This window comes from Podarcis gaigeae (genome assembly GCF_964106915.1).
Source record: "Podarcis gaigeae genome assembly, chromosome: 6".
Lineage (NCBI taxonomy): Eukaryota > Metazoa > Chordata > Lepidosauria > Squamata > Lacertidae > Podarcis > Podarcis gaigeae.
In genome coordinates, this window is record NC_139682.1 from 7,886,400 (window position 1) to 7,913,915 (window position 27,516).

Below are 27,516 nucleotides of genomic sequence, written 5' to 3' on the forward strand. Positions count from 1 at the left end.
GGATTAGGGATGCGGGTGGCGCTGTGCGTTAAACCACAGGGCCTAGGACTTGCCGATCAGAAGGTCGGTGCTTCGAATCCCTGCGACAGGGTGAGCTCCCGTTGCTCTGTCCCTGCTCCTGCCAACATAGCAGTTCAAAAGCAGGTTAAAGTGCAAGGAGATAAATAGGTACCGCTCCGGCGGGAAGGTAAACGGCATTTCTGTGCGCTGCTCTGGTTCGCCAGAAGCGGCTTAGTCATGCTGGCCACATGACCCAGAAGCTGTATGCCAGCTCCCTCAGCCAGTAAAGCGAGATGAGCGCCACAACCCCAGAGTCATCCATGACTGGACCTAATGGTCAGGGGCCCCTTTACACTTTACCTAGGGCGGAGGATTAAATTAAAAAGCAAAGTTGTGCCAAGTGGAATGTATAAAATAGCAAACATAAGGACCTCCATTAAAACTGGTCCTCATTTCTAGTCTGCCAGAAATTCACTTTCTTATTTTTAGGTTCTGTGCAGCTGGCATAATGTATAAAGACTTGATTGTGAGGGCGGTCATATGGATTGGGTGGTATTCAGCTTTTACTCACCAGTGACCTATTGAAATTAATGGACCCAACTTAGTCATGTTCATTAATCTCAACAGGTCTACTCTGAGTAAAAGTTGAATGCCGCTCATTTATTTTGTTCCGTCCCACAAAACTGGATATCAGTGGTATTTTGGGGCCGGGGAATGCTGTAATCGGCACAACCCCACGTAAGAAGTTCATTGCCATTGAGGTGATGTAGAACTGCATAGTGGGAAGTGGGATTTTGTTTGCTTCCTTGGCACCTTGGTAATGTCTGAAATGGATCTACACCCTTGCTTTTGAAAGAGCTAAGCCCAGTGGTCACGAAGTAAGGATGAGTGATACAGGTATCCTGCAGCTTTTGGCAACATGGGACAATTTTTAAGAAAAACTGCCTTCCAGTGTACCTACCGTTCTCCTTTTCTCTCTTTTCACATCTCACTCACCCTTTCACTTTTCTTTTCTTAACCCTTTTCTGTTTGAATGAAGACAGACGTAAAATTTGTAATTTAAGACCCGGTGGGTGATCCTCACCAAATAATAATAATAATAATAATAATAATAATAATAATAATAATAATATTTTGTTTATATCCTGCCCACCCCAGCCGAAGCCGGGCTCAGGGCGGCTAACAACAATAAAATAATACAACATTCTAAAATCATTTCATTATAAAATTAATTCAAATCAAATTGATGGCAACCATTGGGCTAGAGTTCTGTGAAGATTGCCAAAGGAGGGAGTTGGGCTGTGCCCTGGCCAAAGGCCTGGTGGAACAGCTCCGTCTTGCAGGCCCTGCGGAAAGATGTCAAGTCCTGCAGGGCCCTAGTCTCTTGTGGCAGAGTGTTCCACCAAATCGGAGCCACAGCTGAAAAAGCCCTGGCTCTGGTTGAGGCCAGCCTAACCTCTCTGTGGCCTGGGACCTTCAAGATGTTTTTGTTTGAAGACCGTAAGTTCCTCTGTGGGACATACCAGGAGAGGCGGTCCCATAGATACAAGGGTCCTAGGCTACATAGGGCTTTAAATCATGCTTTGCAAAGAACATAGTAGATGTACATACATTCCAACAAGTTAAATGCTGGATCAGGGCTGTCTAGGGTCTTTTCCCCTTTTAAGCAGCCAATGTATACCCACTTGTTTCTATGTCCATCCTGTCGCTTGTTTAAAAAAACACCACTTATTTATTTTATTTTTTTGCAAAGCTACCGCATATCACATTGGTCTTTATCCTCGTCTTTCCCTCTGGTAGATGTTAGTGGTTTCATTGGTGCAACTCACTTTAGGTAAGGCCACAACCCGTTCGTAGGTTGTGCCGCAACAGTTGATGAGCATTGCACCATTTTAACCACTTCCATCTGCCAGGAGCAGCCTTGTTCCTCTCTCTGCATTGTTTTGCCTGCTCTAAAATGGGTAAGTAGCTGTGCTCATCCCACAAAATATATGCGCTGGAGTAGAAGGCAGCTTCATACTGACATTGTACAAACGGTCTTCAAAATACTTCCACCTGGCTCTGATTTCCATCCCTTCACTTAACCTCTCTCCACTCTGAACTGTTTCCTTGAGCTGATCTCTTCCACCCAGTCCCCTCTCTCTTTCCCTCTGCTCCCCTGCCCTTGGAACTGCTTCATGTGTAACAAATAAAATTAACCCTTTGTGGTGTGTGCACGCGTGCATTTTGTGGGAGTTGTGTATTGTTTCGTTCAGCCCATTCTTGTGTTTTTGTGTCCGGTATCGTTAGCTGACCGCTTCGAGGCATGGCCCAGCGTTACTGACCTTGCCTTAATGATGTGTGTGCTTCTCAGTAATTAGCCACCTGTGTTTCCCTTTTGCTATGGGCAGTGAGCAACTGGTATCCTCCTATTTTACACGCTACTGCAGCAGAAGAGCAGATTGTCCATCTTAATGACGACTTTTAGCTTCCCATGAGTGATGTGCATAATGAAGTCAATGAACCAGGCAGGAATCCGAAGACTTGATTGTGTTGGGCTGCATGCGCTGTGTTTTCATCCTGATGGTTTAAATCTCTGTGCCTAGCTGTTTAAGTGAAGCATGCTCCTTTCTTCCGGAAAAAGAGAGGATATTAAAATATCACTCAGTCCAAGCATGCAACAACAGAGCTGTCCAGGCTAAATTAAAGATAAGAGAGTTTTTGGGCATGTTGTCTCTCTTCCCACATTAATTTTTGAGGGATGCATCAAAGCCTTGAATTATGTAAGGCAATAACGTCCAACTTGGCAAATTTGATACTTTCAATGTTTAGGTCTGCACAATAAAATCAATATTGGGAATGGTGAACATGGGCATTTTTGCAAGGGAACTGAAGCAAAAGAAAAGAAAAGAAAAAATCTCCTTGAGAACTGCCCCTCAAACCCTTCCTAATTAATTTCTACCTGAAAATAATGTATACTCAGGGCTTTTTTTTCAGCCGGAACTTACCGAACTCAGTTTGGGCACCATTGCTATTCTAAGAGAATGAGGGAGGTGTTCATGGTGAGTTCCGGCACCTCTTTTTCTAGAAAAATGTAGCACTGGGTATACTGTATTACTAATACTGGATTCCAGTCTACACTTGTGGTCATATATCCATGTTTCTAGAACCTGTTTTGCCCTGATTATGGCCAGAATTAGTTTTATTAGCAACAAGCAGAAGCGGGGAGACAGGACTTCAGTCCAACTATGTAGCCCAGCAACCACCAGTAAAAATCCAGTGCTGCCAGTAAGAAGGAAGGCCTCGGGGTCTGTTGCTTGGCAACCACCAGTTGCCAAGGCCACTATAGCCCATATTTTCTAGTTTCAAGGCAGGAGTTTCTGTTCATTACATTAAGAGTCAAATTACAGATTAAGCACTTGTAAAAATATAAGAAGAAGGCTGCTGGACTGGGCCAAAGACATTACAGTATCATCATCATCATCATCATCATCATTATTATTATTATTATTATCATTTCTATACTGCTTTAGATTGTAAAGAAAACATCTCAAAGCAGTTGACAACACATTGAAACATCCCATAGAACCACCCAGAATAAAACTAGTTCAAGCTTCCAGGAAAATATTTCAGATCCTTCTCTAAGGGGCATTCTGCTTTCCCCATATTTATTTACCGACTTAATTTACAGAGCTGCCCCACAGCAGAAGTACTCTAGGAAGGCAGTGTGGTGTAGTGGTTAGAGTATCTAGTCCAACGTTTTGTTTTTGGATTTGCTGCTTGAATTTCGGCCTCTGCAAAGCCCACAAGCAGGACATGAATAAACACAGTCCTCTCCTGCAATTACCCCATAGCAACTGCTAGATTGTAGAGGCAGCATAGAGACATCATGACTTCTAGCCTTTGATAGCCTTATCAAATGTATTGGTCTAACCCCCCTTTAGAACAATCTGATTTGGTGGTCATTGCCGGTGGCACTGTGGGTTAAACCACAGAGCCTAGGACTTGCCGATCAGAAGGTCAGTGGTTCGAATCCCCGTGATGGTGTGAGCTCCCATTGCTCGGTCCCTGTTCCTGCCAACCTAGCAGTTCAAAAGCACGTCAAAGTGCAAGTAGATAACTAGGTACCGCTCCGGTGGGAAGGTAAACGGTGTTTCTGTGCGCTGCTCTGGTTCACCAGAAGCGGTTTAGTCATGCTGGCCACATGACCCGGAAGCTGTCTGCGGACAAACGCCGACTCCCTCGGCCAATAAAGCGAGATGAGCGCCACAACCCCAGAGTCGTCCACGACTGGACCTAATGGTCAGGGGTCCCTTTACCCTTTACTATATCTAGTGTTGTGAGATAAGTAGAAAAAATATCTACCCTCTTTTTCCACACAATGCATAATTCCCCTTAATCATGTCTCCCTTTATTTTCATTTCCCCGCTCAAACCCTGAAGCCCCAGTCATGTAGGCTTTCCTCACAGGGGAATGCATCTGTGTCTTCTGTTTCCCCTCGATTTGGGGTGAAGGAAGCCCCAATTGCTATTCTGACTGCAGCATGGGAAGAGGTGAGGCTTAATCTCTCCCACCCCAGCTATGATCAGGAAGAAAATGCTTTCCCCCACCCCACCCACATAACACATGGGGATAGTGTTTTGTTAAAAAAATAAAAAGTTGTGTTAAGTGTAACATGTAGTTCGGCCCTCAGAGCTCTGAAGAAGAGTGCAGGGAAAACTACAGCTGATTCCAGCCCTGATGGATGGATGCCCTATTTTAATGTAGAAGCTAGATCTCATAAAAATATGATTTGAGGATTCTGTGGGTTCCTCCCTTGATACTTGAAGACTCTTTTCTTCATCCCACTCAATCCCATGGACACCACCAGGATTAAAACCTTGTTGTGATACTTTGCCAAACTCCCCATACATCACTGCTTTTTATGGCATTCTCTTTACACTAAAGATTTTCCTTAGATCCCTGGGTCTTCCTCCTATTCCAAGGAAGTCCAAGGAAGAGCTTATGAGGCTTATGTGGAAGGAAACGCCAGAGGCCAAATGGACCTCTGAGGTGATCGTCATGTAAAGGGAAGGCTCCAAAAACTGAGGACAGGGTGGAAAAGATTTGCTGTCAGCCTTGCCTCCTGAGAAACAGCAGTGTGACACACCGCTGACTGCTGTGCTCAGGTTTAACTAATCCTTGCGGTCCTCCTCTCTCCAGGAGTTTAAAGCCAAGAGATTAGGGGGACAGCCTTCCCCATCCACATTTTGCTATTTTTATCTCATCCCCGCCTTCTTTCGGGGTGTCTAAGCTATTAAAAGCTGTTCCTCTCCTTCTGTATTTGCAAGGCAGAATTGCAGGGGCGGGGAGCGGTTTCCACAACAAGAAGTTGAAATGCATGGCTTCTTGTCTCTGTCTGAGTTTTCCTCCTCTCATTTCTCCTTCTTCCGTTTTAGGCTCATCCCGCCTTTGAACCAGCTGGAGCTCCTGAGGAACCTGAAGAGCAAATCTGGACTGACTTTCAGGTGAGTTAGATGGCCGTGGATCCAGCCCACTCCCTCAAAGAAAATGTCATAGACAACACTAGACTCCTTCCATAGGCACCCTTTATATGTGTTATGTGAACATGCAGTGTGTGTGTGTGTGTGTGTGTGTGTGTGTGTGTGTGTTTGTTAGGACTGGGTGATGTATTGATACGTCGTCCAAAATTGGTTTGAAGTCCACATCGTGCTAACGGTTTCATGATATTTGACATGGCAACGTATCATGAATCACAATGTGTCTGTGACGCTACCTGAAGGAGCGTCTCCACCCCCATCGTTCTGCCCGGACGCTGAGGTCCTGAGGGCCTTCTGGCGGTTCCCTCACTGCAAGAAGCAAAGCTACAGGGAACCAGGCAAAGGGCCTTCTCGGTAGTGGCGCCCGCCCTGTGGAATGCTCTCCCATCAGATGTCAAAGAGATAAACAAATGACATTTTAATGTAATCATCACACATCATGTAATAACTATATGCCAAGATTTTAATGAACTTTCTGTAAAAGATGAAATTGTTTTACACGTATCCAGAGTACCAGCACCTTGTGGAAACAAAGCACTGCATCGGACCGATACAAAAATACCCGTAAAACATTTCAAGTGTTTTCCAAGGGAGTCTAGAGAACATGCATTTCTTAATTTAAAATAATCTCGCGCCCCAATGATCTTTCTGAGCTGTACCAAAGAGGAGAGGTTAAAATGCAGAAATGTGTTTTCATTCTGACCCAAGAGCCAGGGAGGTTCTGGTGGAAGAACTTAGCTGCTATCTAAATTCCCTCCATATGATTCCAACAAAGAAAAGACCTAAAATGAATACACTTTAAACAATGGTCTATTGACTTTACAAAAATTCCCCAGCCATGACCTGGAAATACCGGTAATATTCATTTCCCAGCTTCTGAAGAATTTCAAAATAAATCCTATGACTTTTAGGCCATGACTGAGTTTCTTTCTCTTGACCTCCATATGTGAACCATATGTTACTTTTCCTGAGTTTGCAAAGGTGTGGCAAGTGTATGCCTGACCTTGCTTGTGGCTTCAAAACACTGACTTGGCGCAAATATAGCTTAGGTAAAAACAGATTGCAAGGGGTAAAGATCAGCCGGCTTCTTAAAAAAGAAGAAGCGTGGATATAACTCATGTTTTAATATTAATATACTTCTATGAGATTATAGCAACAAAGACTTCAGTTATGAGGTACAGTTTATTAAGCTGGTTCTTCAGGAAAGTTTAGGAAGCCAAAATAATAATGCATTAAGGAGAAGTTTTATTTTCCTGCCAATGTCTGTTACAATATTGCCAAGAGAGTTGCCTCAACTAGGAAAATAAAAAGAAGAAAGGAGAGTATAATTGTTTTTGGTTTTTTTAAGGCTAGACACAAACTTCAGCAGGTGCCAAATTAATAATTAGTTGAAATAATATGTTTTCCCCCAATGTGTTTTTTCCCCCAAGGGCAGCCTAGCTCTGTGAGTCTCCTGGCATTCCTTGAGAGACATTTCACTTGAAAACCAGAACTCTTGGCAGCTCTTGGTTGAAACAGGAAACTATATAGAACTATCGCCATTGAAGAAAATGCATTGGCGATATGCATTGGGAATTTTTATTTGCTATAATATTTTCTCTGTTTGAAATCAGTTTTTGACTATTCTCTCCTTCGTTGCTTGAAGCAATTTCTGTTTTTGTGCTGGGCAATTTTGAAGTGTTAATTGCATATATATCACGTGCCCTCTTTCACCAAAGATTTCTTGAAAGTTTTATTCTAAGACTTTACAAATTCTATCCTCTTTTTAAGAGGGGGGGGGGAGCAGAGATCACCCTGAAGTGACTGTGCCCTTGACGATGTCTTCTCGATTCAGTCCACAAGACTGTGTAATGCAGACGAGGTCACCTCTAACATGTTAAGTGTTGCTCTGCCTGTCTGGTCCATGAATTGATGGCTTATCCTCTTTTTCTGTGTGACTTTGCTGGGAGAGCGAAGTTTCTATGTTGCAAGCGCATCACACAGAAATGTGGATCAGTCTTAAACGGAGCTATTTTCAAGCTGTGGAAACAGGTTACATGAAAGCGTGAAAGTTAGAGGGAACAGCTCCGTGTGTGATGTTTCGAGCCTGGTATACTGAGAAGGAGCATGACTCTCTTTTTAAAAAACCAATCACCTTGATCCAACCCCATGGTTCAAAGAGTCTGATTCTGAAATGTGCTTCAATCTTTTTGTTTCAGCCTTGTTTTGTGCGTACCTAGGGGCTCGCTGGGTGGAGTGGAGCCACAATGCTAATTTCCAGGTAGATGTCTACCTGTTGCCTACTTGTGGAGGGGGAAAAGAGGAAGGAGAAAGCGGCGGGGAAGTTGGTGTGGTGCAAACGCAGGAGCGGAGCCAATTCTGGTGCACTTGCCGTTGCATTTGCACTGCACCAACTTTCCTGCTGCCTCACTCCTCCTTCTTTCCCTCTGGGTAAGCAAGAGTAACCCATCTGCCGGAAAGCTAGCAAAACCACTCTGCCACACCTGACGAACTGCTTCTACGTTGAGTATCTCTGTGTGCCCTGTATTTTTCCTCCCCCTGCCTTGTCGCCACCTTCTGTTTGATCCTGTCCTCTTGTCTTCAACTGTGAATACCATTCTCCCTCTTCTGCCTGACTCCACTGCTAATGTACTTTTGCTTCTGTTTTAAGGAAAGAGCAGCAGCCTGAGCCGTCTCCAAGGTCTGTATGTTTTCAGAGAGCCCATCCCCATGCATTCTCACTACTCTCTATCTCTCTCTCTCTCCCCCTTTCTCTGAGTTTCCGTTCCTTTGTGTCATGCGTGTTGATGCTCGTGGCGACAAGGAGCTGAGAGCCATTCAAATAAACATTGTAAACCTCCAACGTGCTTGCAGTGATGAGACCGATGATGTCCGCATGCCTTGTAAATACCCGTAAAGTTGCCCCCTTGATTATGTTTCCTTCTTTCCAATGGCAACACGCCATTTGACCGAGCGGAGTCTCTGGAGTGGGTTGCTGCGGCAGCATCAGAACCATGGCTGAGATGTGGCATGTAGATCCCTCAGAAATGGATTGGAAAACCTGGGAAAGAGCTGTTATCCCCATGTGGAAAACAAAAGGGGCGGATGCAGTCTTAACACAGCCCCTTTCAACTTGCCTTTCCCGAATTGTGTGATAAAGAGGTGGTGGTCATTCTCCACGTTCCCTTCTCCCCTCACCTGTATTTCTGCCTTTCTTTTGGTCACGGCAGCAATGAAAGAAAGGATATTCATGTACCCACCAACATTTGTTGCACATCATTGTTTTACAGCAAGTAGATCCCCACCGTGGCAGAGAGAGAGAGGAAAACGTACCAGCCCCTCTTAGTAGGGACAACTGGCTAGTACAGGTCAATAAAAAACAACGTACATTCCCCATAGCGCTTAAAAACACACGCCTTGGGATTTCCACATTTAGGATTGTGGAAGCTGGGACTCACTGCGTTGCTGAGGGTCAGGCATGAAGCTGCTTCTCTGTTGGCTTCACTCACACCTGGCACCTGAGCATCTCTTGGTGCAGCTGTGCTGGTAAGGATAACTGATGCTGGCAGCAGTGCTCTGCTGCTACTTCTGGAGCAGGTGGAGGAAGCATGGATTGCCTCCCTGCTAGTAACCTTTTGGGTTAGGGACCAAGCAGAGGTGGTGCCATGGTCTCCATAGCAAAGTCAGGTAGAGGAGTTTTCTACTTGTCAGGCTTGCAGAAGGGCACTTTAGTTGCTGTGATTGCAACCAATGGTGATTTATAGGTTCTGCGAGTGTTAGATCTGTCAAATCACCAAAGTCCATAGATCAAGGGTAGGCAACATGGTGGCCTCCATAAGGGCTTCAGTTCCCATCACGCTTGAACCGTGACTGTGCTGGCAGGGGCTGATGGGAGTTGTAGCCTGGAAACCACATTGTAGCTTATTTACAATGTTTTCAGATTTGATTCTCAATCCAGAAAGCTAGTGTTCTGCCAGGCAGATATCTACAGGCTGAAAGTGTGCTTTGGTTTTAAGACAGCTCCGTGCACAATAGCAACTGACATGATGTTGAAGAGGAAAGTCCATTTTGTAGGTTCATCTGATGGGTACCATATATGTTGAGCTTTGAGACATAACATTGTTCCCACATGAGATGTTAACACTGTACTCCATTTTTTACTTTGCAAATCTTGCAATAGCTCCTAAAAGGTTATTCTTGCAGGAACTGTGTAGTTCTGGGTTCCTATGGTGCTGGTACAGATTATAATCCTGAATATTTTGGGTGGCATTTTTTCTTAGACCTCCTGAAATTCATGGGCCTAACTCAGTCATTAATTTCAATGGGTCTACTTTGAGGAAAGCTTAGTTAAATATCGCTCTTAGCTACTGACTCTGGTTAGAGATTTTGTTCGGTTCTGATGTAGGATTTTGGAACACAGGTAAAACTGCAGCAAAAACCCAGCTAATCGGTTGGTTAGTTACCTGAGTTTAGAATCTCTGGGAATACTAAATATTTGTACAACTGTTAGGAGAGAACAGTTTCAGAAAAATCTGTGGGCCTTACTAGATGCTGTGTGAGTGTAAAACCTGTGTTTCTCCAGCAATGTTTAGTTAAAAGAAATTCGGGGTATTGTTGCATTGGGTTCATGGTTTTCCCTTTCCTGCTCTGATTCATTGGTTTCATTCAGGGGTGGGCGAACTGAACCTGACAATATGACACCATTCAGCACCACCCCGGACATTACGGGGGAAATGTTGTCTGCGTTAATGTCTAGGTTGGCTTTCTGACACAGACATTCAATATTTGCAGGTGATTTAATAATTTCAAGCAACAGTTTGCAACAGATGCCTGTATGTTCCAGCTACAAGCCTAGCATGGTGACAAGTTCATTCATTTATTAGCTGTATATCTCAAAATTGGCAGAACAATCCAAGCCCAGGACCTGCTGTGCTGGAGGAAGCTTGGGTGATGTCCTTCTGCCCTAGGCTTGCCCAGCTCTGCTGGCCTCCACTGTTGGAAGAACTCCACCATTGGTGGAGAAGCTCTTCTAACAAGAAGCATGCAGTGTGCTCGCTGAAATGTTGGGTGGAAGCTGCCATCAGGGACATTCCTGTTGGCACCAGACAACAGAGACACCCTGATCTTGGGGTTGAGGGACTGCGCCAGCACAGGATTCAGAAAATCCAGCCCTCGTGTGACAACAATGGACCCAATTCAGGCTTCTTAACTGCTCCCTTTCTTCCCTGGTGGTGGGGTTGTGGACATCCCACTCGCCTTTTTTGCACAAGTGGGATTCCCCAGTGAGTTAGCAACCTGGGGCAAGTTTAGCATAGAAAACCACTGTTGTCAATGTGCCAGGCTGAGCTTGTGGGTGGATGCGCTTCAAACAGCTCCTAGGAATGGTAGAGCTATTCCCTGACCTACCTTTTTCCAGTCTGGTAGTTTTTGTGCTTTATTTATTGACTGCGAATTTATCTCACCTTTCCTCCAAGAAGTCTAGCTTCCTCCTCTCCTCTCCTCTTTCCTCTGTTGTCCTCACATGAACCCTGTGAGAGAGGCCAAGCCAAGAGAAGCTGAACCAGCCCAGGGCCATCCAGTGAGCTTCATCATGACTCACTAGACTTTTGTACCCAGGTTTACTCCATCCAAGTGTGTATGTATTCCGCTCATATTGATCTGAAGGAGACCCCAATGTGTAGCTAGCAGATTAAAAAACATAAAAACATTGCAGGATTCCAAAAACACAAAACAAAACAAAACAATAGACCAGAGGCAATCAGTTCTTCATCCAGCAGAGTTTACTACTACTGAAGGCAAATGAGCATAATGGTCACAAATCCATACATCTTCAGGATCGGCAGAGTTCATAAGAAATCCAGTTGCAGCAGACTTAACTTAAACTTTAAAAAGGCAAAGGGACCCCTGACCGTTAGGTCCGGTCGTGGCCGACTCTGGGGTTACGGCGCTCATCTTGCTTTATTGGCTGAGGGAGCTGGCATACAGCTTCCGGGTCATGTGGCCAGCATGACGAAGCCGCTTCTGGCAAAACAGAGCAGCACACGGAAATGCCGTTTACCTTCCCGCCGGAGCGGTACCTATGTATCTACTTGCACTTTGACGTGCTTTTGAACTGCTAGGTTGGCAGGAGCAGGGACCGAGCAACGGGAGCTCACCCCTTTGCGGGGATTCGAACCGCCGACCTTCTGATCGGCAAGTCTTAGGCTCTGTGGTTTAACCCACAGCGCCACCCCATCCCTAACTTAAACTTACAATAAGACTAAAACCTTAACACTAAGCATACTATGTACAGAACCCCACACCAGAAGGTAAGAGAGACAGAAAGTGAAACCCAGGCTCCTTCTAGCCTATTATTCTAGTCTGGCAACCTAAAAGCAACATGTCAGGCCAATAATTTGATTACAACACTTTATATAGCTTCTAAATTGTATCTTATTCATATATTTAGCAGTGAACATTTTGAAAGAAGTTGCTGCTCCAGTGTAGCAGGACAGTCCTTCCTGGATAACTGACTGTTTCAAACTTTGTTCCTCAGCAAATAAGATGTCCGAGAGGGTGCATAAGTTGCAAATGGTTCAGCTTTCACTGATTCAGTGAATAAGTCGTGTATATAACCAGGCACACCTGTGCTGCGGTTGGGACTTTGTACTTATTTTGGAAGGCATGTTGCCTCAAACTTGAATTATTCTCCATTTGATACCCCAATCCCCCAAATCCCCTACTTTGGTAAATTAGATTAAGTTACATTAGTTGGTGTTACCTTGTATAAATTGTATGTCACTTTAATTTGAATGAAGATACAATTTAGTAATCAATTTACAATTTAGCAAAGTGTTGTAATCAAATTATTAGCGTGACGTGTTGCTTTAAGGTTGCCATATTTTCCTGTTCGCAACACAGGGGATCTTTGCTTCCTATTATTATAGTTAGCAAAACCTTGAGTGAAAGCAATAACAGAACCAGTTTAAACCAGCTGTACTCAGCTTCTCTGAAAGAATAACCAAAACATCAGGAACCTTCTGCTTGTTTCTAGGCGGAACAGAAGCTTGTTGTTAGCTAGAAACTTCCAGCTTGCACCAGCTTGTATCAGACAGAGAAGCTTCCAGAACCCTCTTGAATCGAACAGAATAGAAAAGATCTCTACACTTTAAGCCAGTACTTTCTGTACCAAAAAATATTGCAAACTGACCGTGTGGCATTCTGTCCATTAGCTCTCACACACACTCTCAACCTCCTGCGCTCACCATATAGTGCAGGGGGTGGCAAAGTTTTTGTGGCTTGGGCCAGTTCATGGTCCCACAGACGCCACGGTGGGCCGGAGTGTGCGCACATGCGCAAACGCTATTTCTGGCACGGAAAAGGTGTGCTCAGCTTCCTATTGCCTGCAGGAGCTTCCTTCAGCCAATGGGAAGCCGGCCAGCGTCGCGGAAGGTGGTCCCCGCTCTGCTCCGTGCCGGTTTAGCGCTTGGGAGCTGACTGAGCGGGCAGCTGCGGTCCATGGGCTGGTTAAACGACCTCCATGGGCAGCCCATGGACCTTAGGTTGCCGACCCCTGATGTAGTGCTAAAAGCCAGAAAGCAAACAACAGGCGTGTCCTTGCCTTTCTTCATATCCCAATGGGTATGATAGCTAAAGGTAAAGGGACCCCTGATCATTAGGTACAGTCGTGACCGACTCTGGGGTTGCGGCGCTCATCTCGCTTTATTGGCCGAGGGAGCCGGAGTACAGCTTCCGGGTCATGTGGCCAGCATGACTAAGCCACTTCTGGCGAACCAGAGCAGTGCACAGAAATGCAGTTTACCTTCCCACTGGAGTGGTACCTATTTATGTACTTGCACTTTGATGTGCTTTCAAACTGCTAGGTTGGCAGGAGCAGGGACCGAGCAACAGGAGCTCACCCCGTCACGGGGATTCGAAACGTGACGGGGTGAGCTCCCATTGCTCGGTCCCTGCTCCTGCCAACATATGATAACAGGTGACAAAGTGCTTTGCTTCTTAATTCCGGGCACAATTCAAAGTTTTGGTGCTGACCTTTAAAGCCCTAAACGGGCTCAGTCCTGTATACCTGAAGGAGCGTCTCCACCCCCATCGTTCAGGTCCCCCTTCTGGCGGTTCCCTCGCTGCGAGAAGCCAAGTTACAGGGAACCAGGCAGAGGGCCTTCTCGGTAGTGGCACCTGCCCAGTGGAACACCCTCCCATCAGATGTGAAGGAAATAAACAGCTATCTTATCTTTAAAAGACATCTGAAGGCAGCTCTGTTTAGGGAAATTTTTAATATTTAATGCTGTATTGTTTTTAACACTCGATTGGGAGCCGCCCAGAGTGGGTGGGGAAACTCAGCCAGATGGGCAGGGTATTAATAAATTATTATTATTATTATTATTATTATTATTATTATTATTATTATTATTATATTGTTATTATTATTATTGACCTTGCCATTTGATTACTTCATGCACAGCGATCTTGTCACTCTAGGAGTGCTTGAAAATGTCCACCCAGGTGGTTTTCCTTTACAGCAGGGGTCCCCAACCCGCAGACTGTGGGCTTTATGCAGCCCCCAAACTATTTCTGTGTGGTCCCCAAGTTGCTTGGCTGCTGGTGTCACGCTCCTGGCTCCCCGCCCCCCGCAGACTTGCACTGCTCCTCATGGTCCCAAGCAGCACCATCTACTGCTGCTCTCCTCTCCCTTTCCTGTCATTTCCTGAAGAAACACACGGGCTTCATTGTTTCTTCTGGTCTCACCACTATCATGGTGCCATCTGAGATCTTGCAAGAGCCTCCCAGAGCCCGGTAAGCAAATCTGACAGCTTAAAAGCTCTTTCCATGCTGGGAAAACCCTGTGCAAAAAATAATAATAAAGAGCTTTTAAGCTCTTCACCTTCTGTGCCTTTTATTTGTGTGATTTCAACCAGCTGATCTTCAAATGCATAAAGTTGAAATCGCACATGTTAAATGCGTACAAGCTGTGATTGCACTGTATGTTCGAAAATGGATTGAGTTCAGGTTAGCATTTCTTCATTGACCTTTGACCTTAATCACATTAGTAAAGGTAAAGGTAAAGGGACCCCTGACTACTAGGTCCAGTCGCTTTATTGGACCTCATCTCGCTTTATTGGCCGAGGGAGCCGGCGTACAGCTTCCGGGTCATGTGGCCAGCATGACTAAGCCGCTTCTGGCGAACCAGAGCAGCGCACGGAAATGCCGTTTACCTTCCTGCCGGAGCGTTACCTATTTATCTGCTTACATTTTGACATGCTTTCAAACTGCTAGGTTGGCAGGAGCAGGGACCGAGCAACGGGAGCTCATCCCGTCGCGGGAATTCGAACCGCCAGCCTTCTGATTGGCAAGTCCTAGGCTCTGTGGTTTAACCCACAGTGCCACCCGCGTCCTAATCACATTAGTACCACATTCCAAAAACAGTGCATGGTAGTTTACTTGGAGTAGACCCATTGAAGACAATGGAGTTAAGTAACTTAAGACAGGTAGAGAATGTACAGAATATCACCATTCACCCACTCCAAATAGAAAGGTCTACTTCTGTGCTCCTGAAGTGATATGATCACATGTAAATTGAATTCGTGATATAGGCCAAATGCTAAGATTTCCCTTGTCCTATTTTGAGAAATTGCTGGGGACAGAATGGACGCCACTTATCTTTCAGTGCAGGGCCAGATCTCCTGTGAGGCGAGATGAGGCAGCCGCCTTAGGCGGCAGGAACCACAGATGCAGTAGATCCCCACATAGATCTTTTTTTCCTCCCATCTTTTTGATGTAGATCTTCACTCACCCTTTCTTCCTTGGTGGCTGCCATTTTGCAGTTTGCCTCAGGTGCCAAAATGTCTTGGGCTGGCTATTCTTCAGTGTATGTTAGTTTCCCTTTCCCCATCCATTTCAATAGGGGCAGATTGCTTTTAGTGCAGGGGTTGCCAACATGGTGCTGTCCAGATGTTAGTGGACTACAACTCCCATCATCCCCAGCCGGCATGGTTGGTAGTCAGGGATGATGGGAGTTGTAGTCCAACAGCTTCTAGAAGGACGCCATGTTAGCTAACCCCAGCTTAGTAAATCAAATGCAATTTAAATTAATAATAATTAAAAATTGTGTTTGTTGTGTGGGAGATGAAACACCACAGGGCAACTGACCCCACCCCCGCCAAATTGGTGGTAATCTGAGGTAGTTTGGGTTTGCTGAAAAAGTTCTGGAATCATTTCAAATGGTAGTCTCATCAGCATAGAAAAATTAATAGGGATACATGGGGTTGTGTTTATCAGAGAATTCTGGTTCCTGGCAAGGGATGCTGTAGATTAAGGTTTTAACTATTCCCTCCAGAGATTGGGGGCAGAAGGAGCTGCGGATGGACTTGTGGTCGGGCTGTTGATGAAAATATCAACTGACAGAAGGCAGCCCTTCCGTTTGTTTTTAAACCCCTCGTATTACTGGGGGTGCCTGCAGGAGATTCGCAGAATCTGTGTCTGTTAGTCTGGCCCTGTGCCAGGAAACCCCTAGCCTACTGTATTTGACGAGTGGTCTTGTTCTTTCAAGAAGAGACACCTCTGGTGCCTTGCCAGGAAAACGGAGCCGGATGTTCTCGAGAAAGAGAGGGCGGATTCCGTTTGAACTTGCAGCGGAGGTTGCCGAGCAGAAGGAGCGATGCTCAACATCCCTTCTGCTACTGGAACGGAAGCGTTGCGCTGCCAAGTTCAAGTCACCCTTCCTCCCTGCCCCCTCCCCAGCACAAGCCAAAGAGGCTACCCCCTTCTGCATTTTAAATGTGGCCGAGAGGTTGCTAATGGTACTGAGTCGGGCTCTCAGGGTGTGCCCTCTTGACTTCCTAAAACAGCTCATGTGGGGTGGAAAAGAATAGAAAGGAAGGTGGCTCATTGGGCCAAACCAGATGTTGTAAAAGACAGAGAATCACACGTTTCCACAGAGAGAAGGGGCAATAGTGGCAGAGCTGTGGCAGCTCTGGGTCATGTATAGTGGCTCATGCATAAATGCACCTGCTCATTTGATTGATAGCGCAATGAACACCTCTGCCTTGTTCTTTTCTGTGGGTGAAATTCACACCTTTTAGGCCTAGTGCTTTTCTCTTGGTTTAAAACATTGGAGAAAAGATGCCAAATGCCAATGAAAAACACTAACAATTGATATTTAGGACAAATAAAAATGGCAAAATAAGAGCAGAGATGGAATATATAATTCAGTTGAATTCAGCGGGAAGCTATCTCCCGTAAGTTTTGCTAGCCGAATAAGTAGATCTTTGCAAGCATTGGGAAATGGTGATAATTAATATCTGGGAGAAACTGCAGAATTCAGAGTAACTTGAGAGTAAATCTTGACGCTATAGATTTAAAGAAAAGGGAAAGTATCTCTGCTTCTCCCTCCAATGCGTTGGGAGGTGGAAAGTGCCAGTTTTTAGCAAGCATGGAAAATGGCAGGATTAATATTTGGGAGGCGGGAAATCACAATGAAAATTTTCCTAATTGATTTGAGAAACATTTTCAAGGGCTCCGTGTACCGTTAGAGATGTTGCGGCCGAGGAAGACATTTCTGATGCAGAAGGGACTGTTTGTAGAGTTATTTTTTTTATTGCAAAGCTGTCCCCAAGCCACACTTTTATTGCGCTTTGCTTTTGACGGAAAACGAAACACCCCCCCCCCCCCCCCAATCCTGGCTCCATAATATCCCCGATGAATGTGTCCCTTCCACATCACTTTCTGCAGTTGATCAAAATTTCCTGTTTGGCATGAGCCCTCTGGTCTAATTTCTCTACTCTCCCCTCATTTCCAGTAAAAGCAATCCGTCCAGAAAGTCACTTTGTGGATGCTGCTCAGGAAACTCTAGGTACCACGGGAATCGCTTTGCACTGAACTAATCCAAAGCTGCACGGCTCATCCTCTCTCTTTTCTGTCTCTTTCTTTCCCCTGCTGCCTTCTGTTCTGACCACTCATCTGCTTAATAGAGGTGCAAAGGGAGGCCCTCCAGAATGTCCTCTGATGGCCAGCCGACATCGCCTGCTTCTGTGTTTCCCCAATGAGACCAAGTGCGGAAACCGCAAGCTGTAACCTTGCCTTAGTCAGAGTCTTTCTTAGCAAGCTAATAAGGTTAATAGTGACAAAAGAGACCGGGTATTCGGAGGAAACACTACCCTGGAAAATAAAACAAACCCTGAAAAACGACAACACCAAACCCACTCTCATCCCTCGCAACTTGGGGTCTCCCAGTTTATTATTAAAGAATTTGAATTTGGAAGTACATACCGTATTTTCCGCCCTATAGGACGCACCGTCCCATAAGGCGCACCTAGTTTTTTGGGGGGAAATAAAGGGGAAAAAATTATTCCCCCCCCCCCCAGGTGCGGGGCTGGGGTGGGGGAGGCCCGAGCTTCCCCCGCCCCAGCCCCCAAACAGGCAGCTCTCTGCAAGCCGTGGGAGCCCAGCGCTGGCTCCCGCTGCTTGCGGAGAGGTCCGCGAAGCCTGGACGCGCTGAGCTCAGCGCACGCAGGCTTCGGCATGCAGGCAACTCTCCGTAAGCAGCGGGAGCGCTCCCGCTGCTTGCGGAGAGGTCCGCAAAGCCTGCAGAGCGAGAGGGGTCGGTGCGCACCGACCCCTCTCGCTCTCCAGGCTTCAGTGAAAGCCTGCTTTCGCCCCATAGGACGCACACACATTTCCCCTTCATTTTTGGAGGGGAAAAAGTGCGTCCTATAGGGCGAAAAATACGGTATATTGATTGTATTGTAAACCCACTGGGCTGAATACATGTGAATGGGCTTCTCCTTCATAGCTCTGAATTAGTGGCACTTGAAAACATAACATGGCTTTTCCGGCACTTCTACTATGCAGTCACAGACCACTAATCTTCCGCACATTGTAGCTACAAGACCCGTAACTGCCTAACTGCAAGTACCAATGAGCAAGATTTGGGCATTGATGGAGAGTGGGAACTCAGATGACTGAATCCCAGATTCCAGTTCCTGCAGCATCTCTTATCCGTCTGTCTCTGCGACAGTTAAATCAGCTTGAAAGACTTTGCGGCCATGTGTCTTCTCTTAGGGCTATTAAACTACTAATTCTTCCCTCTGCATGCTTTGGACAGTGGACTCATCTTTTATTTTTTGCACTTAAGTGTGGACTTGGCCAGTGCAAGGCTGATTTAGAATGCCACAGGATGCTTGCGAAATGTGATTGATGTTTGTCAATTGCAAAATGTGATCTGTTTGTCCGTTTTTGGAATCCAATCCAGCTCCTAAAACCATCAGTCTTTCATTTATAAGATGCCAGAGCTCTGTTAAGTATCCCACCATTAAGAGGCAAGGGGCTACCACCACAATCCTATGTATTGAATACATTGGACTTACTCCCAAGTAAATAGGTATTGAATTGCAACCTGCATTAGGAAGATAAGCTTGGGTTCAAAACTTGGGTTGTATGATGCTTAGGGTTACTTTGCACGCAGTATGATTATTAGAATCATTTCCCATAGTAGCTTTGAATATTCAGGATAAAATTGTGGTTTTTAAGAGTTGTGATAAGCTATGGTAATGTGCTGGTACTTTGGAATTAGTCGTCCTGAAGGGAACTGACAATACTAGGAGTTGGCAAGAGCAAAAAGAAAAGTCAGATAGTGTGTTTCTCCCCTGCTCCAAAATGCAAGTAAAATTCAGAGAAATCCTTGGTAGAGTGATGGTAGAAAGAGAACTAAAATGTTCCCTGAGATGTTGTGCAGAGAGATGCAGCCCTATGAGAGAGATTTTGCAAGAAAGTGAAACCGAAAGCAGCCAACATTTTATATTATGTAAAGCATTTCAGAGCCAAGAGCAAAATTCATTTGCTGTGCACTTTGAGTAGATCTCGAAGGCATGATTTATATATGTATATATAAACCTAGCAGGAGCAATGCCATCCATGTTGTATCTTTTCTCTCAGCTTCGCTTAATCCTTGAGGTGTTGTCATATTGTGCGTTTTCCTACACACACACAAACACCCTTAAATGACAGCCAACCAGTGATGTGTAGAAGGAAACATGCAATATGGCAACATCCTGAAAAATGTTTGGCAAAACGTTGTTTCGCCCTAATATTGGCTGGAGCAGGATACCGGAAGGTGCCAGAAGCTTTTGCACTTAATGGTTCATCTTTTAAATACATCGTTTAGGGTAAAGGTAAAGGGACCCCTGACCATTAGGTCCAGTTGTGACCGACTCTGGGGTTGCAGTGCTCATCTTGCTTTATTGGCTGAGGGAGCCGGCGTACAGCTTCCGGGTCATGTGGCCAGCATGACTAAGCCACTTCTGGCGAACCAGAGCAGTGCACAGAAATGCCGTTTACCTTCCTGCCAGAGCGGTACCTATTTATCTACTTGCACTTTGCTGTGCTTTCGAACTACTAGGTGGGCAGGAGCAGGGACCGAGCAACGGGAGCTCACCCCATCACAGGGATTCAAACCACCAACCTTCCGATCGGCAAGTCCTAGGCTCTGTGGATTAACCCACAGTGCCACCCGGTAGCAACACACTAAAGCACACTAAAGCATAGATCCTGCATAGATTTCCTCTCCCTTTCCTTATGTCAGGGATGGGAAATCTTTTTCAGCTTAGGGCTTCATACTCTTCTATGAAACCTTCTGAGGGCCGCATGACAGTAAGTTGGGGCCACGGGCAAAAGAGGATGGGCCAATGTAAATATTACCTTTGCACGGTAGGTTAGTTTCTGCAGACCCTTTTTGCAGACCCTCCAAGTGACCCTATTTTCCAGGGACATTCCCGGATTTACAGAAGCCATCCAAGTTTCTGATTTGATCCCAGAATGTTCCACTTTTCCTTAGGACATCCCTATTTTCATTGGAGAAATGTTGGAGGGTATGGAGTTATGCAGGGCCGGATTTAGGTTTGATGAGGCCCTAAGCTACTGAAGGTAATGGGGCCCTTTATGTGTCCAGCTGTCCTTTGTCAACAACAAATTGTCGCTGTTTTTTGTGTTGAATATATGCTATATTCTTCTAGATATGCTATATTCCTCTGGAATATATGCTGATTCTTCTAGATCTGTCAGCAGCTTTTGACATGGTCGATTACGAACTCCTGGACCACCGCCTTGCCGATGTGGGGATTCAGGGCACAGTCCTTCAATGGCTGCGCTCGTTTCTCTCTGGTCAGGGACAGAGGGTGGCGCTTGGGGGGGAATTGTCATCGCGCCACTCCTTGGTGTGTGGAGTACCTCAGGGTGCGATACTCTCCCCGATGCTTTTCAACATCTTTATGCGCCCCCTCGCCCAGCTTGTCCGGAGTTTTGGGCTGGGTTGCCATCAGTATGCTGATGACACCCAACTCTATCTGTTGATGGATGGCCATCCTGACTCAGCCCCAGATGTTTGGAAGCTGTGGCTGGATGGTTACGTGGGAGCCGGTTGAAGCTAAATCCTTCGAAGGCAGAGGTCCTGTGGCTGGGACGGGACGATATGGGATCGGGGGGGCAACTCCCATCTCTTGCGGGGGTGCAATTAGTGCCAGCACCATCCGTTAAGAGTTTGGGTGTAATCTTTGACACCTCCCTTTCCATGGAGGCGCAGATTGCAGCTATAACAAAGGCAGCATTTTTTCATCTCCGCCAAGCTAAGCAGTTGGCTCCTTACCTCTCTCGCCCTGACCTAGCCACTGTGATCCATGCGACGGTCACCTCCAGATTGGATTATTGTAACTCGCTCTACGTGGGGCTGCCCTTGAGACTGACCCAGAAACTCCAGCGGGTGCAGAATGCTGCAGCGAGACCACATTCACCCGGGGCTATACCAGCTGCACTGGCTCCCGGTGGAGTACAGGATCAGGTTTAAGGTGCTGGTTTTAACCGTTAAAGCCCTATACGGCCTAGGACCCTCGTACCTACGGGACCGCCTCTCCTGGTATGCCCCACAGAGAAACTTACGGTCTTCAAATAAAAACATCTTGAAGGTCCCAGGCCACAGAGAAGTTAGGCTGGCCTCAACTAGAGCCAGGGCTTTTTCGGCTGTGGCTCCGATCTGGTGGAACGCTCTGTCACTAGAGACTAGGGCCCTGCGGGACTTGACATCTTTCCGCAGGGCCTGCAAGACAGAGCTGTTCCACCAGGCCTTTGGCCAGGGCACAGCCTGACTCCCTCCCTCGGCAATCTTCGTGGAGCTCTGGCACAATGGTTGCCAGTGGCTTGATTTGAATCAATTTTATAATGAATGATTTTAGAGTGTTGTTTGTGCTATACTTTTGTACTGTTTATTGTTGTTAGCCGCCCTGAGCCCGGCTTCGGCTGGGGAGGGCGGGATATAAATAAAATTTATTATTATTATTATTATTATTATTATTATTATTATTATTATTAGGTAATTTATGGACCTAATAGGTATCTGAAGCCATTTGCAAATGCAGAATGTAGGCACCCTATATACAGAAATGAGCAAACCAGTGATATTTTAGGGAGCAGGCTAGCAGGCGGGGCCCATGATTTACATCATAGAAGCCTACACAACACAAAACACTGTTGCTGTATGTAGGTTTTATTTTACTTTATTTTTTGTCTTATATTTTGGAAATGTACATCCAGGTTTTTCTTCTTTAATTTTTTGGGGCCCCCCAAGAGGGTGAGGCCCTAAGCTATAGCTTGTTTAGCTTGTACATAAATCCGTCACTGCCTGTCACTCAGCCAGATTGCCAGTTGCGTCGCTAGAATGAGACACAACATCACCCAAGTGACGTCAGCGAGCATTTCAAATATTCTGATTATTTCTGCTTTTAGATATTTTTATTTATTGACTTGCTTTTTTTGGGGGGGGCAGCTGCTCCCTGCCTCCCAGGCTACACCCATGGTGGGCTTGAGCCACACATTGGGTAAAAGATTTCTGCAATTAAGGGGGTTGGACTAGATGACCCTTGCGGTCCCTTCCAGTTCTAGGATTCTGTGACTTTGTATAGATAGAGCCATGGTCCTGAATCAGCTGCAAAGGCCTGCCATTGCCCCACCTCCTTTCCAGTTCCGAACTGCACTTGTTCCCCTGTAGAAATTTCCCTGCGTGTTGCAGCTGTTTGGTTTGGAAAACAGGTCCCTGGCTGAAGGAAAACCTTAACACAGCAGGGGGGGGGGGGTCTGCCTATGTCCTTAGAGACTTGTTTGTTTTCCATTACACCAGGAGGTTTGTGGGGGGGGGGGGAGTTCCTTTTCATTATGAGTAATGGGCTTTCAGGGACTGCGTTTCAGTGCATTAGCAGTTCCCCATAATTAATGTAAGATTTTATTTTAAAAGCATAACCAAGCACAGTGAGAGGTTACTAAACAATTCCTGAAGGGAAAGGCAAGCAGCTGCAGAAATAAAAGCCTCTATGAGAGTCGCTTCGGGAAAGACCTGGGTTTTATTTTTATTTATTTATTTAATATCTTATTTATTTTTTGAGAAGGGTTTATCAAAAATGTTAACATATTTATTTATTTCCCCGCTCTTGAAGGGGAAAAAAGGCTTACAGAGCAGCTTGCAGATATCAATAAAAAAGACCGTCCCTGCCTTCAGGCGACACAAAAAGAAAAGGGGAGGAGGAGGGTGGAGGAACAAAGCAAACTCTGGGATTAGGTCTTTGCTATATAGGGTTCTTGTAGCAATCTTGTAGCTGGAATGGAGAGTTCAAAGACAGGAGGAGTTGCTGGTCAGTCACCTGAGCTGACGGAGAGCTCCTGTGGTCTCACCTCTTCCTCTTCAGCAGCCTTATGGAAGGGGGTCTTGGTAGGTGAAAGCGAGGAAGGAGCCTGATCAATATATAATGAAAGCCTTGTCTCTTGTCCGGTCAGCAATGAAGCAGCAGCGATGAAACAGGAGAGCTTCGATTTCTGGATTTTGGCTCTAGCCTGGCCCCCGACAAAGAGAGTCTGACAGCATCAGCTGTACACCCTTGTTCACCTCTAGCATCTTCAAGCCTCTGGGCAGAGATGTGGTACTTCTAAGTATCATGGCTAGTAACCACCAGGAAACATCCTATGTGAATTCATTCTGTCTTTCCAGGAAAGGCTTTCACATGCTGGTGAACTGTTTAGCAGTTAATGTGGTGGGAGGTTAAATAAAAGCACAGCTGAATTCTCAGATGCACATAACTCTGGGATTCAATCTTCAGTAATGTAATGTGGGAAATCTGACCCAGAAACCCTCGATGATGCGATTGTGCGCAGGTAGCCTACTTTTTATATGCAGGAAAGCAGATGTTATCAACGTAGAATAGTCTAGCGGATGTTGGTGGAGATGGGGGAACAGGAAGAAAAAGCCGAAAAGTTGGCATACAGGAAGATTTGGATATCCTAGCCGCCAGGCGAAAATGTTCCTCTTCAACCGGGCCTTTGGCTGACTAATATTCTACAGCCTTTTATATGTGTCTGTGGGAATGGTGCCGGTTATCATTTCCCTGTTTTGCTCCACTTGTTTTCATGTTTTTATCTTGTATTTTATTCTGTGAGCCGCCCTGAGATCTCACGATGAAGGGCAGCATATAAATCTATAAAATATAATAACCGTCCTAAAAGATCAAGCTCACAAAATGCCCTTAAATACCTTTGAACTAGGTAGGGGAAAGCCATCCAACAGAATGCAAGCGTAAAATGCTATGCAAGATGGCTGCCTCCTTCTTGGCCGTGACACAGAACTTTGCATGATGGGTAATGAGGCCAGTTACCCACTTTCTAAGGTCTTCTTCTCCCACTTCACACTTCGCAAGTGAGAAAATCAGGAAGGTTTCGAGTCTTGCATCCACATCGTGTTAGCCTGGTTGTTCGATCCAGGCTCTCTAGACTTTGATACTGGCAGAAGTGGTTTCTGTCAGGTATATCTCGGAAGAGTCTTTCTTCACTATCCTCCTCAGACAAGGATCAAGGTCCAGATTTTGAATAGTTGAACCTTACCCCCATTCCCCTGTGTACAACAGCTACCGCTTTGTGCCCATCGCCTTTCCATTTGCCCCTGACAGACCCTAACATCCAAAGACCACTTTCTGTTTACTTATCCATTTCTCATCGACGCTCCTCGATTAACGACCCCCTACTTCATCTCCATCCATCGCCATGGAAACCTTCCCCAAAATTCCTTTTTCCCCGAACCAGTCTAGTGTTTTAAAAGCCACATCTCACTGCCGCCGCTTCAGCCGCTGCTGCTTTGAAAGACAAATCGATTTTGAATGGCTGAAGGGGAGCCGCCGTGGTGTTTTTGGAGTGACTTCCCCTTGCTTGTCTCCCCCCCTCCCCTTTTTTCTTTTTTTGGTCTCTTGTCTTGGTTTGTCTCTGTGCGCAGTCAAAAGGTCAGCTTGAAAGATCGTGTCTTCTCCAGCCCTCGAGGTGCGGCCACAAAAGGTAAAGGTTCTCCTCAGGCCCAGGGGATACGGAGGTCCCCTAGTGCGGACCAGAGCATCGAAGACAGTCCCAGCAAAGTGCCCAAGAGCTGGAGCTTCGGAGACAGGAGCCGAGCCAGGCAGGCTTTCCGCATGAAGGGAGCTGCGTCCCGTCAAAATTCAGAAGGTGAGGCAGCTCAGGGTGGTGGTGATATATTATGAGTTCATTCATTGCATTTATAAGCCATGCTTCATCATCATCATCATCATCATCATCATCATCATCATCATCGTTTTGTTTGTATGCTGCCTTTCCATAGTTGAAACCCTGCTTAAAATGGCTTACAACATGACAAGATCTACATAATTACAAACATAACAAGTGTCATAAGCAATAAATAAAGGTAAAGGTAAAGGGACCCCTGACCATTAGGTCAAGTCGTGACCGACTCTGGGGTTGTGGCGCTCATCTCACTTTATTGGCCGAGGGAGCCGGTGTACAGCTTCCGGGTCATGTGGCCAGCATGACTAAGCTGCTTCTGGTGAACCAGAGCAGCGCACGGAAACGCTGTTTACCTTCCCGCCCGTGCTTTGACGTGCTTTCGAATTGCTAGGTTGACAGGAGCAGGGACCGAGCAACGGGAGCTCACCCCATTGTGGGGATTTGAACCACCAACCTTCTGATTGGCATGTCCTAGGCTCTGTGGTTTAACCCACAGCGCCACTTGCGTCCCTAAGCAATAAATAAAACACATCAAAAAGTACACAACCAAATGGAAACAATTTCCACATAAATCATAAGATCTAACACTAAAGATACAACAATAACAATAACAGCAACAAGCTCTCTCAACCCCCTGTAAACAATGCTCCAGCCCAAGAATCTGTTCAACAGCCTCAGCTTTTGTAGCTGGAGTCAGTCCACACTCCACTCTCCCAGGCCAGATGGGAAAAGGCCAGCAAGGCAGGGTGCAGGTCTTCCAGGGCTCACAGCCAAGATGGTCTTATTTAAAACGACACAGATAAAAATGATAAACAATTGAAAAGAGGAGCCCTCTCTGCTGAGCAGCAGCTGCAGTCCTTGTGAAGCCTGTCAGGCCCCACCCTAGGCCAGGTGGAGAGAGGCAAGAGCAGGCCCCTCCAGGCTCTCAGCAGGCAGTCCTCCTCTGAGAGTCCTCCTGAACTGCCCCACGCAGGAGCTCAAGGCAGTGTCAGTGGTTCTCTGCCACTTCATTTAATCCCCACAACCCTGTGTGGCAGAGGTGCCATCTTGTACCCAAGATTGGGGGCCCCCGATGTGTGGTGTTGGCATGCGACATAATGCGTGCAACATCACAGTGTTGGGAGGAGGCTGAGCGTGGAGCCCAGCATGGCACGACTTCTATCATTCTCAGGAGGAGCCAGTTCCGGAACCATGCCATGCTTGGCTTGGTGATCGGCCTCCTCTGCCCCCTCAACACTGAGGGGGCCTGGCCCTGTGCCAGCAGATTTTGAGGCACCCAAAGACCTGCCTCTAGTGTGGGATGTGAAACACAAGAGCAGTCAAGTACAACATTCCTAGAGTGAACATGTTTACACAGGGGGAGGAACGTTTGTCCAGCCAGCAGGTAAACTTCCTGTTTCCTTCTGGGCTGGGACAGACTTCCTCTGCATGTGACTAGAGGTGGGTGTGGCCTCACCTGTGCAGGTAAGGACAAAAGCAGAGGGCAGGGCAGCCATCTCTCTCCCTTACACTACATGCATCGAAGAAGCAACGTCTGCTTAGCCAAAGATCCTCTCCTCTTGGCTTCCAGCCAAGAGAGGACAAAGGGACTGTCTCCTTATGAGATTGTTTCCAGGTGTATGTTACTTTTCTAAGCTAAGTTTGCCTTCTGGGATCCGATTGTGAACAGAATGTGAGTGAGTAAACTTTTTTACATTTTTATAAAAGACTGTGTCGTGTCTTATCTTTTATGAGGGAATAAGGGGAAAATATCAGAACAGTTATTATAGAGGCTTTAGCGAGGCTGAGCAAACGCATCCGCTGTGAGTTTAAAAAGGGGAATGTTATTCTGCTAAATTGTGAACTTGTTAACGCAAGTTGGAAAGGCTATAATCAAACAATATATCCTCTCCTGCATCCCTGAACATTCCCAGACCTAGGAGTTGGCATGCCTGCTGTGAGGTAGGTTAGGCTGAGAGGCAGTGACAGGTGACATCTCTGTGGCGCAAGCCTGGGCAGTGTGTGTGGAGGTCCTGGGCTGCCCAGACAACAATATCCCTCTCTCTGTGTGTACATCCTTTCCTCATACACAAGTGTCCAGCAACCCACATCCAGTGGAGCTGTCGGCACGCTATTACCAATGGCAGAGTATCCGCAAGAAGCGAGGCTGTAGGTATTTGGCATTGTGAAAGTTTCTTTATTTACAGCAGTTCAAAACAACAAACATGGCTGAGTGTGAGCAGCAGCTTCACACATGTCCTGTCCGTCCGAAAGCAGAGAACAAAGAGAGAAAGTACAAAAGCACACAGAACGGAAGTGCAGTGTCTGAGTTCCGTTCTCACACTCCTATCACTATGGAATGTAAACAGTGGATTATGAGATCCAACAGCAATGAGAGAATGAAATTTATTAACACTCTCGGCCTCTCTGATGTGTTCCAAAGGAAAGCAGAGCAAATTGGCTGCAGGAGTTGCTGGAAGGAGGAATA

At 46.1% G+C, this 27,516-nt stretch overlaps 1 protein-coding gene across 10 annotated transcripts in view; it reads left to right on the top strand.

Annotated features, from left to right (window-relative positions):
• Positions 1–27,516, top strand: part of KCNQ2 (potassium voltage-gated channel subfamily Q member 2) — a 146,457-nt gene that overhangs the window by 99,944 nt on the left and 18,997 nt on the right. For 6 of the 10 annotated variants that reach the window (XM_083744203.1, XM_083744206.1, XM_083744202.1 and 3 more), the window contains 4 exons: positions 5,418–5,486; positions 8,170–8,199; positions 17,293–17,346; positions 24,790–25,013. In XM_083744203.1, the coding sequence (XP_083600329.1) occupies positions 5,418–5,486; positions 8,170–8,199; positions 17,293–17,346; positions 24,790–25,013 (377 nt within the window). The remainder of the gene's footprint in view (positions 1–5,417; positions 5,487–8,169; positions 8,200–17,292; positions 17,347–24,789; positions 25,014–27,516) is intronic. The other 4 variants (XM_083744207.1, XM_083744211.1, XM_083744212.1 and 1 more) reach the window with 2 other exon arrangements.